The 12162-nt window shown below is 63.2% G+C and overlaps 1 protein-coding gene across 1 annotated transcript in view; it reads left to right on the top strand.

The window, feature by feature from the left end:
• KCNQ2 (potassium voltage-gated channel subfamily Q member 2) overlaps positions 1 to 12162 on the top strand; it is a 65146-nt gene that overhangs the window by 44833 nt on the left and 8151 nt on the right. Inside the window, exons 10-15 of the mRNA XM_006769521.2 lie at positions 850 to 918; positions 2203 to 2232; positions 5726 to 5779; positions 8721 to 8944; positions 9534 to 9642; positions 10099 to 10230. Coding sequence (XP_006769584.1) covers positions 850 to 918; positions 2203 to 2232; positions 5726 to 5779; positions 8721 to 8944; positions 9534 to 9642; positions 10099 to 10230 — 618 coding nt within the window. The remainder of the gene's footprint in view (positions 1 to 849; positions 919 to 2202; positions 2233 to 5725; positions 5780 to 8720; positions 8945 to 9533; positions 9643 to 10098; positions 10231 to 12162) is intronic.

A 12162-nucleotide genomic window follows, 5' to 3' on the forward strand; every position in this document is an offset into this window, starting at 1 on the left:
GGAGCCTGGTTTTAGGGAGGGATTGGGACTCAGCAGGCTGAGGGGTGAGTGGGGTGTCACAGTGATGGGGGCTTGGTCAGGAGGGAGAGGCCTGGGGTCACACAGGGTGAGTGGAAATGAGGGGACAGGAGGTGGCGAGGAGCTGAGAGTGGTGTGAAGACGTCTCCCTGATGTTGGAGGGGACTCGAGCCCCAGACGAGGCTCCTACCCCCTCCTGCAGGTGGAACTGGGGGGCCTGGGGCCTCCCCAGGAATCTCCTTGGTCCACAGATCTTACGCCCTGGTGTGAAGGCAGGCCTGTATGGAAGTCCGCCTGGACCTGCCTCGGGGCCAGCAGGAGGGGTGTGGGGGGTGTGAGGCTGTCTGTGGGTGTGACTGGGTCTGGGGAGAGGGGGCTTGGAGCAGAGCCGGGCCAGCCGTCCAGGCCTCTCCCTGTCCAAGCAGCCTCTTCACAGTGACCTTGACCTTGCCCTGACTTGGCAGAGAGGGGTCTGGGAGCCTAGGCTGTTGGCACTGTGTGTGGCTGTGCTGCCCTGGGGTGTTCAGGATGGGGAAGGGGACGGGAGGGGGCGACCCCTGCTTGTGCCCGGTGCCCTGCTGGACCCACTCTGTGCGGTCAGGGGTCGGAGTCCCCGTGGATGGCAGCCTGGGCGCTGCTCCCTTCCCTCTGCTGTGCGTGCTGGTTACCGGCCACTTCCAGGGTCAAGGCCCAGGACAGGTGTGGCCAGAGCACGCAGATGGGCTTCCTCTGCCGGCGACCACCCCACCCCGTCCCTGGGCTCCTGTGTGTGACGTGGGAGCTGGGGCGCGGTCCCCGGCTCAGGCGGCCTCACTGCCCTCTCCCCCTCAGACTGATCCCGCCGCTCAACCAGCTGGAGCTGCTGCGGAACCTCAAGAGTAAATCTGGACTCACGTTCAGGTCAGCGAGGCGCTGCCGGCTGCAGCTCGGGCGCGGGGTGGGCTGCCGTCCTCCTGAGGGCACGGCTGCCCGTAGGGACCTGGGCGGGGGGACACCGGACACCGGCTGGCCACAGGGCCGGGTGACGTCCGCGTGCTCAACAGAGGTGGGTGTGGAGTGGAGAGGAGGGTCCCGGTCCCCATGTCAAGAGCTCTGAGTGGGTAGAGCAGCTGCAGGGTCCGTGCTGCCCCGTCCCCCGGAGACGGGTCTGGGCCTGGACCTGTGAAGGGACGGCAGTTGGGGAACCTTGTGGGCGTGAGTAAGGGAAGGGCCTCAGTGGGAGGCCGCTCTGGGTCAGCGTGTCCTCACGAGGGATAGTGGAAAGGGCCGTGTGAGTGCAGGGGAGACGGGCCCTGGAGCCTCGGTCCCAGGAGCCAGGGGCAGGATGGCCCCCGCAGTCCAGGGGAACCCCCTCCCCAGCTTGGACCCGGCTCCAGAATGGGGGGTGTCAATTTCTGTGGTTCAAGCCCCCAATTGGTGGTCTTCGATCCAGAAGAAACAGGAAGCTCATACAGGCCCCGGGAGCGGGGCCAGCACGTGCCGAGCGGCCTGGCGCCTGGGTGCCGGGCAGGCAGTTTGGGGACGGCTGTGAAGAGGGCGAGGGACGAGTCCAGGTCATGTGGAAGAAAAGGCTGCTGGGAATGGGACGGGAGGGCCCCGTGTCCAGTTGCTGGGACTGCGGTGTGTAGGGGCCCTGCGTGTGCGGCAGGAAGCGGCTGAGTCGCCGCAGGGCCGGCTGGACAGCAGAACCTGCAAGGCCGAGGCCCCCAGCGCGGTTTCCAGCTGTGCCGTGTCCCCTGCGGCTGGTCCCTGGTGGCAAAATGCACAAAATGCGGGAGGAGAGGTGAATCTGGGGAGGAACTGCTGAGCGGAGACGCCAGCCTCAAAGACGTGGGGGTTGGCCGGCCAGATTGCGAAGGACAGTAACGTGGGAGGGAGTCCCAGTGCAGGAAAGGCGCTTCAGGGAGGGCCCGGGCGGGCGGACTGTGGGGGAGATTCAGGACTCGTGGTTCCAACCAGCCCTCCTTGCCGGAGCAGGCGTGGACAGGGGCCTCTGGGGAGAAGCGAGAGCCCCTGAGCGGCGACTCCTTTCCCAGGTCGTGCCCCCTGGGGTTCAGGAGCGGTGGCTGTGGGTGCGGGCAGGGCTGTGCGGGGGTGGTGGTGCCAAGGGAGGCCTCCTGGCCCCTGGAGGGCGGGTGTGCCTGGGGGGGTCGTTCCTGACCATCTTCTTGCTTCTGTTTGAAGGAAGGAGCCACAGCCGGAGCCGTCCCCCAGGTCAGTGCGTGCCCACTCCCGTGTCTGCATGCGGTGCCAGGGGGCCAGGGCTGTGTCTGGACTCTGCTGGGTGGTGGTTGCCTGTGGAGGTGTGGTCCCTAAACCAGTTTCCTGTGCCCCTGTGAGTGCAGGCCGAGCCCCTGAGGTGGGGTTTCTGGGAGGAGGCCAGCCCAGGCGAGCAGTCCCAACAGGGGCAGTACCTGGGGGTCAGGGTCAGAGCCACTCTAGGAGGGGCCTTCGCTGCCCGAGGGGCAGGTCCGGATGTGCTGAAAGTTTCTGGGGAGAATGGGAAGTTCCCTCTTCACACAGGGTCTCAGCAGGCCCCACCATTCTGCTGTGGCAGCAGGTTAGAGACCCGATGGGTGACCTCTGTGCAGGTGGAGCCAGGGTGTGGTCCAGTGTCTCCCTTGTGGCAGCAGAGAATTCAGGCCATACCACAGCTTCACGTCGTGAGCTGCAGCCTGGGGGTTCCCCAGGCCCCATCCACTCACTGCAGAGGGAGGCCAGTCCCCTGATGGGGGCCAAAGGCACCGCCCTCCTGCTGCTCCCCATGGCGGTGCCCTCTGGGACCGCGGCGGCTCATCTGGCTGCTCCGGTGGGGTAGACGGAATCGGCTGAGCCCACCCTCTCCAGCCCTTGAGGGCACACTGCTCCATCCCTGGGCCCCAAGGAGGGAATGCTGGCGGGTGCCTGGAACTGGAAGGGGCCGTGCTTCTGTCCTGAACTGCCCCAAAGGGCCGAAGCAAAGGGACCTCTCAAAGAGGCTGAGGAACCGCTTTAGGGCAGGAGTTGGTTCAGCCCAGGGGTGGTGGGGGCCGGTCTGTGCCTTGCTGGGCACCTGTGGGTGGCAGCCTCTGGGGCCACGCCCACCTGTCCTCTGCCCATTGTCTGTGAGAGCCCTCATGGCCTGAGGCGGCTCCCGTGGGCTCCCTGCGCTCATGGCCCCAGCTGTTCTCCCCTCCGGCAACTCTGGTCTCAGCCTCTCTCTCTCTCTCTCCTCTCCTGCCCTCCCCTTCCCCAATCTGGAAATCTCGCCCCCAAGTGCCTTTAATCATGGCACTACCCTTCTTGGGCCCTTTCACGTGCGCTCTGTCTTTGGGGATGAGGTGCTGGCCCTGAAAGCAGGACTCAAGGTGAGGACACACGGGCGCCTCCGGGCTCTGTGCTATGCTCCCTGCCCCTCACCAGTCCTCCTTCCTCCCGTGTGTCCTGTGTCCCTGCCTGCCCCTGGCCCAGCAGCATCCCCCAGGGCCAGCCTGGCCCCGCCTCCTCCTGGGAACCAAGGACTTTGCCTCACCTGAGAGGCACACCTATCAGCCAGGTAATGGCCAGCGCATTTCTGCCCCTCCCCTGGGGCAGCCACCCCCTTTTTAGCACCATGGTAGGTGTGTAGGAAATCGTTCTGCACTGCACTTGTCCCCAGGGTGTCCGTGGGCTGCCGGGAGCGGTCCTGTTCCGTAAGTGCAGGTGGATGGGTGGACGCAAGGACCCTTGCTCAGCTCCCATGAGCCGGGCTCATGGTGGGCACACATCACGGCTGTGGTGGCATCAGACCAAGGCCGTCTGCACCAGGGCTGGAGTTGGGGCCGGGGCAGCCAGGGGTCTCGGGCTGTGCTGCTCTGGGCGTGTCCCTGACCCACCCTCTGACCCTTCCCATTTCTGACTGCCCCGCCCCCACTCTGTCCCTGGAGGAGACCCCTGCTCCCACCGCTTTGCCCCTTGTCCATGTGCGTCCCTCCTTGTCACAGGCGTGTCTGTCCAGTCGGTCTTGGTGAGTGTCTGTGATGGTCTTCCTCCATCCTGGGCCTGGCCTCCCTGGACTTGAAGCCGAAGCTCTGAGACAGGTGACGCTCCGGTTGGCTGAAGGAGGCAGGAACACCAGTGCCAGCCTGGAGCCCAGAGGGGACAGGCAGAGTCGGGAGTCCTTGACGCCCCAGGCTCAGGGTTGGGGTGCCAGTAGCCCATGGCCCTCAGCTCCGTCAGGCTCTGAGGCTGCACTGCCCCACACAGGAGCCATGGCCACGTGTGGCTGTTTAGGTTCCCACTGACATGAATACAGTGAGCAGCCGGCCCTGCCCCCAGTGCTCTGGAGCCGGGTGTGGGCCGGCCGTCAGACCGCAGCGGGAGCTGTTGTGCGGGGGGCCGAGGGGCCCTGGGAAATGCTTCCAGGGCAGGCGACTGAGTGGGATGTTCGCAGCAGCAAACCGGGACCCTTTGCAGGCCCGGAGCCGAGCACCCCATCGCTGTCTTTCCCAGGGGCAGCCTGAAGGTGGCGCTGCATGTGCAGGCCTGGGACCCCGGGGCACAGCAGGCTCTGGTGGACTTGTGGCTGACGTGGAGGGTGCCCTGGAGAGAATGTTTGCCCCAAATTTGAGGGGCTTCTGTGAGCAGCCAGAGCTGCCGGCGGGGGGCCTGGGTCCTGGGAGTACGGAGTCACAGGGTGGTTTGCCCCGCGTGAGACCACCTGCCGGGCAGCTGGGCCCAGCTCCCTCCCGCCGGGACTGAGTCGCCTGGCAGGTCCTGTCTTCACCCAGACGACAGGACAGGTCCCACAGGAGGAGGCTCGCGGGCACAGTTCTTCTTGGGGGAGCATGGGGGCCAGGGGAGGGCTTCGAGGACCCTGGGCTGGCTGGCTCGGAGGTTGCCACGTGGTTCCTTTATGTGGGAGTGGAGAGAGGTGTCTGGACACCAGCAGGTGCCACCGATGTTTCAACGAATGTGTGTGTGGATGCTGAGCCCGCCTCCGGGAGCTGAGGCCAGCAGGTGCGCCTGGGTTCCTCAGGTGCACAGTTTGAGAACTGCTGTCTCAGGAGCAACAGCTTCGAAGGTGGAGAAAGAGGGAGAGGCCTCAGGAAAGCCAAGGATTTCTTGTAGTTCTTGTTTCTCGCGTGTTCTGGTGCAGAGATAAGTCCCCTCTCGGGAGGCCCTAGGGTGCTGACCGTTGGGGGACACCCCCAGGCACCCCCTCCCCGGCCTGGCAGGTCCACCGACTTTGGCCCCCAACCCCCTCTCTCCTGAGCCTCTGACTGGGCAGCTGGCTTGGCTCAGCCAGACCTTACGATTGGTTTGTGAAACCAAACTGCACGTTTTCCTCCCTAAACATGTGCTTTCCAGAATCCTGTCCATCTAGTGCAAGCCTTTTGCAAAGTCTTAGCCCATGTATTATTTTTTTATTCGCATGAATGTAGCAAAAAATAATACATCTTTTAAAAAGACGTGACCCCAAGCTCTGACTCCAGAAGGAAAAGGCATTTTGGGAGGGAAAACAGGGAATTTTATTTTTTCTCCCCAAACAGGGGGCTGTTTCTTTCCCAGGCGCGGAATACTTGATGTGCAGCCTCCGCAAGGCCCTTGCTCAGACACAAGCTCTGTGGCTGGTGGACCCTGAGCCCAGAGCTACCCCAGGGGTGGTCATGGTGCCTCAGTTTACCTGCCCACTCGCCCAGCCCAGGCTCCCTGCCCAGGGGACTAACTGTGCTCTCCTCATTTCCAGTAAAGGCAGAACGTGCAGAGAGGGCCTGTGTGGATGCTGCCCTGGACACTCTAGGTACCACGGACGCATGGCACGGACGCCCTGCTGCACGGCTCTTCCGCTCCAAACACTGCTTATTAGAAGTTCTAGATGAGCCGGAGAGGCCCCGGCTCCCCCAATTCTGATTGGCAGCTAGGCCCACAGCCCGTGTGGGGCAGCGCTAGGTGCCCTCTGATTCCCAAACTCTTTCTCCTTAAGCAAAGGAGCCCTGCTCCCAGCAGGAGGGGCCGGCCAGGGGCTTGAGGACCCAGAAAGGGCGCTGGCCCTGGGACCCTGACTGCTCCAGAAGCCTCTCTCCAGGGCCAGTCTAGCACCTCTACTAGGCACCTGGGTCAGCTCCCCCTCATCCGCCACCTCGCTGCCTGCCGGGGCAGCTCCGTCCTGTGTGTGGCCGGCTCCCGTGGTGCTCACACACCAAACACACCAGAAAGCCAGAGGCCAACAGCTCCCCTTCCCATGCACAGGCCTGGTTGAGGGCAGACTGGAACGGGCCGGCAGAGAGGCGCACCCCGTGACACCGTGAGCACCTCAACGGCACCGTGTGCTCCTCTGTCCGCTGTCAGGGGTGGGTGCAGAACTGTCTGTCTTTCCGCTTGCTCAGAGTGCACCCACCGTCTCCCTCCTGCCCTGACCGGGGCCGCCCTGCAAGTGTGGGCAGCTACTCACGTGTCCTGTGCATGTGGTCAGTGCCGAGGGGTAGGCGTCGGGAGGGGCCTTGCAGCAGGATCAGGGCCCAGGCGGCCGCATGCTTGCACCTCTGCACTCTGCACCCGTGCATGCTCCAAACCCTGCTCCACCCGAGGGGCTCAGAGCGCCCCCACCTGTCCATGCTGCCTGTGTGTTCACAGATGTGGGCGCTTGTGGGATGACTTGTAGCCCCAGGAGGAGAGATCTGGGCTGGGCAGAGGCGGTCCTGCTTGCCAGGAGCTGTGTCCATGGTGCATCTAGCCCAGGCTGCTCCCTCAGGTCAGGGGCTGTGGTCAGGCAGCGTGGAGATAGAAAAGCCAGGAGGCCAGGCCAGGTACAGTCCTGCTGTGCACAAGCCTCAGGAATGTCATTTCATCCTGGGCATCGGAGCCCAGCCATGCCCGGCAGCTCTCCCACCACTGAGTGACCCACCGTGCAGACCTCTCACCCTCCCCACCCCAATTTGCAGCTGGCCCCACATTGAGAATTTCGCCCTGGGCGTGGCGGCAGCGAGGGGAGCTGGGCCTCGGTGTTCTCTCCCAGGTCCTATGCAAGAGCCAGGGCCTCAGCTCCTCCCGTGGGCTGACTCTGTCCTTGGCTTGCGAGGTGAGGGTGGGAGGACCGGCGTTTGGGCATCTGGAGTTGGGGCAGGTCCGGGTGGCTGCGGTGGGATGCAAGTGGCTGGGTGCACTGAGCCTCAACGACTGTGGAGGTCCCGGTGTCCACCCTGTGACACCTTCCAGCAGGGGACCCTTCCTGTCTAAGCAGGTGTATGGCGGGGCCAGGCGCGGCCAGGGCAGGCTCCTTCCTGTGGCTCCGTCCTCGTGGGGCTGAGTTCCTGGGCCCCTGTGTGCTGCCTGGGCCGTAGGTCCCACCAGGGTCCCCAGCTCTCCTGGCTGGGTGGACCACACTGCTCAGGGTCTCCCTGGACCAGCTGGTGGCCTTTGTTGGGACAGGAACACAGAAGAGGTCATTTGTCCAGAGGCCCCATGCTGCCTTAGTCCCCACCTGCCCGTTCAGGCCTTGCCTGCCCTCAGTGGTCGCCAGCTCGGAACCAGTGTCCTGAGCAAGCTGACGCCTGGCCTTGTGCTCACAGGGGTTCCGGTGGGGGCGGGGGGCTGCCCACAGTGGGCTCCACACCTTGGGGCCATCTGCGCAGTTCTGTCCTGCAGAGCCCCTGACCTAGTGTACGGTCTGCGGGCCGGGCAAGGAGGGTGCCCGCCAGGCCAGGTGGGCTGGTGGTGGGCTGCCTCTCCGTGGCCGGTCATCACTGCGCCGCCAGACGGTGTGTCCAGGCTGTGCGTTCTGGTTGGGGCTGAGGGAGGTGGCTACCCGGGGCAGCACGGGGGGCTGGCGTTGTCTGAGGTTAGCAGGTGTGGCCGTTCCCACAGGAACCCCTGGGCAGGTTTGTCATAAGCCAGCAGGGGCAGCCAGGGGCCCAGTTCACAGAGCCTGCTGTCTTCTCCAGCACATGAGGGGACTGCCCATGTCCTGGCTGCCCAAGCCCGACTCCTGGCTGCTGCCCAGAGGGTATGGGAGCCAGGCACATTCAGTGTCAGACCCATCTCCACAGTTACTGATGTGTGGACAGGGGGGCCCGCGGGGCTGTGGCTGGCCGACCCTGGCCACCCCTCCCTGCCAGGGCTCAGGACAGCCAAGTGGCTGCAGAGCATACCCACCCACTCCATCCTCCAGGAGCGGATGTCAGCTCCCATGTGCCCTGGGGGTAGGGGTGGAGCCTGGGCGGCCCCGGGCAGAAGGGAGGTGGACAGGGACCCCCCCAGGATGCTTCTTGTGTCATGCCCTCACCCTGCTCCCCGGGCTGCAGAGCTTACCCCTCCTGACTCTGGGGCAGTTGTAGAGTGTGGAGGCGAGACAGGGAGCCTGCGGTGGTCAGGTGCCCACATTGATGCCCAGGGAGAAGCCGCTGGTGCTGGGCATTTGGGGACTCGTCCTGCTGTGGGTGTCACCGTGGAGAGGGAGGCCTGGCTGGACAGTGTGGACAGGGCTGGGCCCCTTTTGGTGGTAGGCATAGTGATGTGCGAGTTCCCTGACCAGCCCCTGAGCCAGCCCAGGACCCCATGGTGGGATTGACCTGGTGACCTCCGACCCCCGGCTCCAGGCCAGGCTAGCGGCCCAGCAGGCATTTCTCTGGAGCTGGGCTGCAGCTGCTCGCCATGTGGGAGGATGTTGGCTCAGAGCAGCTGGCGGGTCCAGCATGCTGTCCAGAGTGACTCCTGCTCTCTTTCTGTGTCCGTCCTGGGAGCAGCCAGAAGGTCAGTTTGAAAGACCGTGTCTTCTCCAGCCCCCGAGGTGTGGCTGCCAAGGGGAAGGGGTCCCCACAAGCCCAGCCCGTCAGGCGGTCGCCCAGCGCCGACCAGAGCCTGGAGGACAGTCCGAGCAAGGTGCCCAAGAGCTGGAGCTTCGGGGCCCGCAGCCGCTCGCGGCAGGCCTTCCGGGTCAAGGGCGCCGCGTCTCGGCAGAACTCGGAAGGTGGGTCAGGCCCGGCCGCTGTGGCCGGCCGCTTCCAGGGCTCACCCCCAAGTGCAGGCCCACTTCACCCGTTGCTTCTTTTATTGAGGTGAAATTCACGTCCCATAAAACTAGCCATTTTAAAGTGAGCCGTTCAGGGGCATTTGGCATGTCTACTCCAAGACATTTCATCTCCCCAAAAAGAGCCCCCTTAGCAGCCTCCCAGCCCCTGGCCACGCCAGCGGCTTTCCTCTCCGGAAGTGTCCTGGACATGTCGCGTAGGCGGCCGCGCGGCTTCTGTGTTGGGTGCCCAGCTGAGTTCATGGGGTGCTCTCTGGGCTCCTCCGTGGCGCACGCTCCCTTTTATGCTGAGCAGTGTTCCGCCGGTCCTGGGTGTGGACACGCCCCACTCTGGCCCTTGTCCGTCCACTCACAGTGATGCCCCTGCCATCCTCACCTCGCACCCCACAGGCCAGGGCCACAAAGCCGCCGAGAAAGAACAGGTGGGATCTAGAGCATGTGGGCCCGACATGCCTGAGGGGTTCCCTGATGAGGGGCACCATGGCACCAGGGACTCGTCTCCTCATGGGCCATGTCCCCTTCCACCCAGAAGCAAGTCTCCCCGGGGAGGACATCGTGGATGACAACAAGAGCTGTAACTGCGAGTTTGTGACCGAGGACCTGACCCCGGGCCTCAAAGTCAGCATCCGGGCCGTATGGTGAGTGACCCTGGGTGTCTGGGGTGAGGTCACCCCCCCTCACAGGATCCTGAAGGGCAATCACTGTCCCTGGAATGCAGGGATTTGGGGGGCTTGTGTGAGGGCACGTGCTGCGGGGTGGACGACACTGGCCGACACCCCTTTAGTCCCAGCTCCTTGTGGCTCAGAAGGCCCCTCGTGTCACAGGGTTTCCTTGCCCGTCACCCGAGGGTGTTAGCGAACAGCCAGGAGCTGCCCAGGGGGTTCTCGGGTGGATGCGGGTCTGTCTGAACAGCTGGGACCGGAGCGGCTGGTGTCTTTGGTGGGTGGGTGGCCCAGATAATAGGGACAAGTTGTCCAGTGCACATTCTCGGAGATGCTGGGAGGGCCCAGGAAGTGGACGCTGGGGCTGGCCCTGCTTGGAGAATGTTCTGAGGTGGCCTCTGCCCTGGGCTCACGGCCCTGCCCAACCCTCAGTGTCATGAGGTTCCTGGTGTCCAAGCGGAAGTTCAAGGAGAGCTTGCGGCCCTACGACGTGATGGACGTGATCGAGCAGTACTCGGCCGGCCACCTGGACATGCTGTCCCGCATCAAAAACCTGCAGTCCAGGCAAGAGCCGCCCCTGAGCCCTGGGCGCGGAGGCCGGTCCTCCTGGGCCAGGCTGACATGCCATGAGGTGGGGAGATGGGTCCTGTGGAGGGCTGCCATGCTCTCCGCCAAGGGGGGCAGAGGACAGGGCTGAGGTGGGCACAGTGGCCAGACCTGCTTGCTGCCACCTCTGGGCCCTTCCTCTCGCCCCACACAGACTTTCCGTCATGCTTGTTTTTAACGCCTCTCTTGTCTCTCCTTTTTCTTCCCTCCTTCCTGCTCTGTGATGGGAAGCATGCATGTGTGAATGCACATGTGTGTGGTGCACGGTATAGGTCTCTGTGTGCATGTATATGGGTGCATGCATGCGTGTGTGTGTGTGTGTGTGTGTCCAGTGTGCCACTCCTCATCATGTGCACACGTGCGTGTGTGTTGAGAGGTGAAGCTGTGGGCATGCACAGACCCATCCAGTGTCACATATGCACCTTGGCACCTCTTCTGCCAGGACAGAGGGCCTGGTCCCCCCACCCCACCTCATGGGGCTTCTCACCTTCTGGGCAGTAAGTGGGGCTGGGGTGCATGTCTGCGGTGTACAATGGCAGGGCACACACTGCTATCTCCAAGCCCACGTGTGTGAGAACTGGCTTGCTCACCCTAAAAGGTACCTGTACATACATGTATACAGGCATGAGCAAGGGCCCAAGGCACACACAACACAGATGTGCACACAGTGCACACAACGGCCCATGTCCACCACCACATACACACACATGGTAGTACACATGTACACACACACATGCTGTTAGCCTGATACCACATGCATGTACCACATAATTACACACACACAAATGCACTGCCAGTACAGGTGTGCTCATACGCACCCACCCTCCACATATAAATGAGCTGTGCACACACGTGTTTGTGGTGTTTGTGAACAGGTCACAGCTATTGTCATGGGTGTCTCCTGAGGTGGGTCACATGCTCCCACCTGTCAGAGGCCCCGCCCGGCCCCGCCCACGGCTCCTCAAACAAGGCTGCTCCACGGGGGAAGCCTGGGCCCCGGCTGGGAGGGTCTGAGTGGTCGGGGGACAGTTCTGGAGGGCAGCCCCGCTCCTAGCCCCTGGGGAGGGATGGAGTCCTCACTCTGGAAAGTCGGTGCGTGCCGCTCTGGGGGCCTCCCCGTCCTGCTCCTGGCCAGGGGTGGGTCTCGCTGGGCCTTCACCAGCTCCTGTGGGCAGAGGTCAGGGAGTGACACCTCCCTCTGCCTGGACACAGGCCAAGAGGCCAGTCCTCCCAGAGCATCGACTAAACCTGTGTTGTGAGTGTGAGCAAATGTGTGTGTAATTGTGCACATGGAGGGAAATGTGTGAGCATGTGAGTGAAGACACATGTGAGCATGTGCAAGCATGTCAGGTGTGCATGTGTGGGCAACACGTGTGATTATGCATATGACCGAGTGCGCGCATGTGTGCATAAGCAGATTGTGTGAGTGTATATGAGTGTGTGCGTCTGCCTGTGTTTATAAACAGACATGTGTAGTGTGCATATGACTATGTATGCCTGTGTGTGCATAAGCAGGCTGTGAGTGTACATATGAGTGTGTGAACCTGTCTGTGTACACATAAGCAGACATGTGTGCATGTGCGCACATGAGGAATTTTTGTGTGCATGCATGTCTGTGTGAGTGTGTGTGCATGTGAGCAACATGTGTGAGAACAACATGCGTGCAGTGCATGTGTGTGCGTGTGAGCAATTGGTGTGCGTGTGAGAGAAGTCTGCCTGCCGGGTCTCCCTCGCTGCAGCTGTGCTGTTCCCAGGCCCTTCTGTCCTCAGCTCCCCTTTCCTTCCCTTTCTGTGGGAACATGAAGTGCTCCCCAAGGAGCCGGGCATGGGTCACTGGCCAGCGGTCCGAGAGCTGTAAAAGCTGGCGCTGCTGGCGCGGGGCCGCCGGCC

Source organism: Myotis davidii, unplaced genomic scaffold (assembly GCF_000327345.1).
Source record: "Myotis davidii unplaced genomic scaffold, ASM32734v1 scaffold244, whole genome shotgun sequence".
In the NCBI taxonomy this organism is placed as follows: Eukaryota; Metazoa; Chordata; class Mammalia; order Chiroptera; family Vespertilionidae; genus Myotis; species Myotis davidii.